Here is a 4,288-nt window from a genome sequence, read left to right on the forward strand (position 1 = left end):
TAAATTGTTATTTTGAATATTTAATAATTTTTTAATACCGGGTGCAACAGTCGGAGGTTTATACACTTTACACCGATAAGTCAAATGTTGTTTTAGTCCACTTGTTCCATTTCTTGTTATTTTGGCAGCATAATATTGTTTACAATGTAAGCACTTTGCTTTAACTAACACACCATTTTCAAAAACCTTTTCAAAGTGTTGCCAAACAAGAGATCTAGGATCCATTTCTTTTCTTTTTTTTTGTTATTTCTGTGCCAATCGACAGATCATTGCTATTACTAGGTGTATTATCCGTAGAATCAGCCATACTTATTCGACTTTGATCAGCTACACCCATATTTAATTCTGTTTGTTCAGCCATCTATATATATATATAAAAAATTACAATAAATTCCCAATAACTAGTACACAAAAACAAAATCAGAAAGAAAAAAAAATGAAAAAAGTCAAGAAAAAAAATTAAAAAAACATACCTGCTGACTGCTGTGGCGGCTGCTGCTGGTGGACGGCGGCTGGCGGCTGCTGCTGGTGGACGGCGGACGGCGGCGCTGCTGCTTCCTGGTGGACGGCGGCGCTGCTGAAGAGTGGCTGGAGCCTGGAGTAGAAGAGGAAGAGGAGAAAAGAAGAGGAAGAAGAGCTGAAGAGTGAAGAGGAGAGGAACTGAGGAGTCAGGAAGATGTTGGAGAAAAAATTAAAAATCTGTAGAAAGAGTCAAAGAGATAGGGTTTCTTACTTTTTTTAAAAAAAGTTATTTAATATTAATAATTATTAATTAATATAATATAATTTATAAATTATAGTATAATATTTCGGTTTAAATCGAAATACCGAATTTCAAAATAATATGTACCAAAAACCGAATCGAAATATCGAAAAATACAAAAAATTAAACCGAATACCGAACCGAAAACCAAACTACCGAAACCGAAATTCTGAAAAATTTTGGTTCGGTTCGGTGTTTCGGTTTTCCGGTGTTTATGCCCACCCCTAGCCGAAAAGGCGTAGAAAATAATTAATAAAATAAATTCAGGGTGTAATAGGACCTTAGTATAGTATAAGTGTGTCTCTGAGATTTCGGGCATAGGTTGAGGGGGTACTTGTGCATTATCCCTTTTTTAAATTGAAAATTGACATTTGTAATTGATCAATTTACTAGGATGACAATTATTTATCCTCAAATAATTTAAGTAAAAAAAAAAGGCAAACATGTTAACAAAATTTTTCTTTTCATAGCTAGTTAGAAGGTTATAAAAAATAATATTGTCCGACAATTTTTTACCTTAACCCAATTGCATAATATTTAAGTTTTTTATAAATTTTCAATCCAAACACAAGATGAGGTGGGAAATAATGAACCAAACACTTAGTAAAAATAATCTATGTATTACTAATTCCTACACTATTAATCCCTACATTGCTAATCCCAACATTACTTATCTCTGCATTTATTAATCTTTGTACCAAACGACCCCTAAAGGTATAATACATAAACATGATTTTTAACTTGGCTTTAACTGACAACTATGACCTTTAACTTTGAATATGCTCAAGCAGACACTTAAACGTGTATAAAATTGAATAAATAGACACATTCGTCCTCCATGTCAATTTTGTATCTTACAGGCGTTTTATGTGTATAATGTCCAAAGGCGAATTTAGAATTTTCGAACATAGATGCACCATGGAAAATGTATTAAGTGAGAATCGATCTGATCATGAGTGCATAAAAAAAATGTATTAAGTGGAAATTGATCCTTATTCCTCAAGGTCAAAAACTCAACATTTAACCATGTGGACCAGTCGGACTTCTTATAGTATGAGTGCCAAAATATAATATCATACAAATTTTAGAAAATATATACATAAAATATCTAATTTTACGAAAAGATCATGGGTTTCGGTGCCCTATTTTTTTGCCTCTAAATTCTCCACTGATTATGTTACGTTGAACATATATGTCTACTTGTTTAATTGGCTAAACTCATAAACAGATCATTAAACTTGCTGGGTTTTTTTCCTCAGGTACTTCAGTTACGCCATTTCCTATTGAATCATTGAACCGCCCATAATATGTTCCTTTTGAACACCCTGATTGATTTTGATATGCTTTTCTATTGTAAATACTTTCAATTGTGTTCGTATTATAATGATTTTGATTGAAGCAATGAAGACAAACTGTGTGTTAGTCTCATTTGTTTTCTAATGTGTTCAAATGGCTTGAAGTAAAACACATTTATTCTCAAACATTTTCACTATCAATTAGACTAATAAGTTATGGAACAACATATGTATCCTTTATCAATACCCCTCACTAAATGTGGTTCCACATCAGCCGAACGGTGTTTAAAAGAAATAAATTATGGGTGTTCAATGATTCAATAGGAAAATAACATAGTTGAGGTACATGAGGGGGAAAACCCAACAAGTTCAGAGCTCTGTTTATGTATTTGGTCTGTTTAATTATATACTTGTTAGATATTTATTGTGCATACTCAAAGTTGAAAGATATATCGTCAGCTAAAACCAAATTAAATAATTTTTAATTTTGTAATTTTAAATATGACACATAAAAATTAAAGAATTGATTAAAAGAATAGGAGACATTCTTATTGAAATAAATTTAAAAGGGAGGTAAGAAAAAAAATGAAACTAAAGAAGAATAGTATACATTTTGCAACTAATTTAAAAGGGAAGTAAGAAAAAAAAAATGAAACTAAAGAAGTATAGTATACATTTTGCAACTAATTTAAAATTTTGTGTGACTTCTTGCAGAATTTTATGTGAAAATCAGATAATCTTGGGGTAGTTCGTTAATTGGTTTGGACGTGAGTTAAGTAGGTATTAAATTTTGTACAAGTATAATTTCTTACTCTTTTTGATACCTATAAAAATTTTCACTTGACATACTTTTTAAAAAAAAAAAATAATTTGTATAGTAAATTTGTCATTTTACTCCTATTAATTGATAGAGTCTCAAAAAATATTTACTCATTATATTTTTTAAAGACATTAATTCTATTTTAATAAATTATGGATATAACAGAAAAAATAAAATTTTGTACTTCCTTAATTTGTTAAAAATGATAAACAAAAAGAAAAATCTAATCGAAAATATTCGATAAGTAAATAGAAGAGTATCTAATACATTTTCCAAAACATTGAATTCAATATCTTAAAATTTAGATATTTGTACCTTGTGGAAGTAAGGAACCATGACATATATGTATCTCAATGTCCTTTTTGACTAGTTCAATTTTGACTTTTTACTTGTTATTTTTAACAAATAAAAAATAATAATATATTTTACCTATTATATCCTCATATTATTTAGAGAGTTAAAATTTTTAAAAATAGTAAAGCCTCTTTAATGAATAAATTAATTTTAAAATTTATACATTAATAGGGGTAAAATATTAAACTCGCGATGTCAATTATTATTTTCTTAAATTTTTTTTGTCCAGAGTGATATTTTATTTATGTTATTTTACCTTTTAACTTTAACACCTTTTAATTTAAAATGAAAAAAAAATAATTTATTTTAAAATTCAAAAAATATTATAGTTTTTTTAAAAAAAAATTCTGGCTAATTTTTGGCCATTTAGCACTTCTCATTTTCTTAATAAGTGTGCCAAGTTAAAAATAGACAAGTGAATAGAGACAAAGAATATTATATATATTTATTTATTGTTGGAAAAATCTTTTTGTCCAGAATTTGGCTAGAATGATATTTTTTCTATATTATTTCACCTTTTAAAATATTTTCACCCTTTTAACTTTAATACCTTTTAACTAAAAATGAAAAAATTAATAATTTATTTTAAACTTAAAAAATTATAACTATTTTAATTTTCTAACCAAATTCTGAGTAAATTTTTTAATTATTTAGCACTTTAGACGTATGCCAAATTAACACCGGATAACTATAGTTGATCATGTCATATGCATTTTTTTTTTTTTGGAAAATGTGATCATTCTAATTGTAACACCCAATTAATGATAACAAATTAATTAATTGTACAGTTAAGTACACTTATTGTGTCCCCTAACTTTTACCAAAAGGTGAGAGTACCAATGCCATTTGCCTTGGCCACTCTAGAAGGAAAAAAGAAACTTTATGCAACTTTTGAACCTTTGAAAGATTAGTCAAGGTTGGGTAATACCCTTTGTTACTAATTTCCTTTGTTCGAAATTGTTTGTCATGTTACGCTTATCAAAAATAAAGTTAATTAATTTTCAAAGGTAAATTAAATCATATTAATTCGATATTTTAAACAAAAAAATCAGATAT

At 28.0% G+C, this 4,288-nt stretch overlaps 1 protein-coding gene across 1 annotated transcript; it reads right to left on the minus strand.

Annotated features, from left to right (window-relative positions):
- Positions 1-214: 214 nt before the first annotated feature.
- LOC107016962 (putative protein TPRXL) lies at positions 215-2,040 on the minus strand. Its single transcript, XM_015217262.1, has 3 exons — positions 2,036-2,040; positions 474-660; positions 215-361 (listed from the first exon to the last, which is right to left on the minus strand). Exons 1-3 carry the CDS (start codon positions 2,038-2,040, stop codon positions 215-217), a joined length of 339 nt encoding a protein of 112 aa, XP_015072748.1.
- Positions 2,041-4,288: the final 2,248 nt, after the last annotated feature.

Source organism: Solanum pennellii, chromosome 4 (assembly GCF_001406875.1).
Source record: "Solanum pennellii chromosome 4, SPENNV200".
Classification (NCBI taxonomy): Eukaryota; Viridiplantae; Streptophyta; class Magnoliopsida; order Solanales; family Solanaceae; genus Solanum; species Solanum pennellii.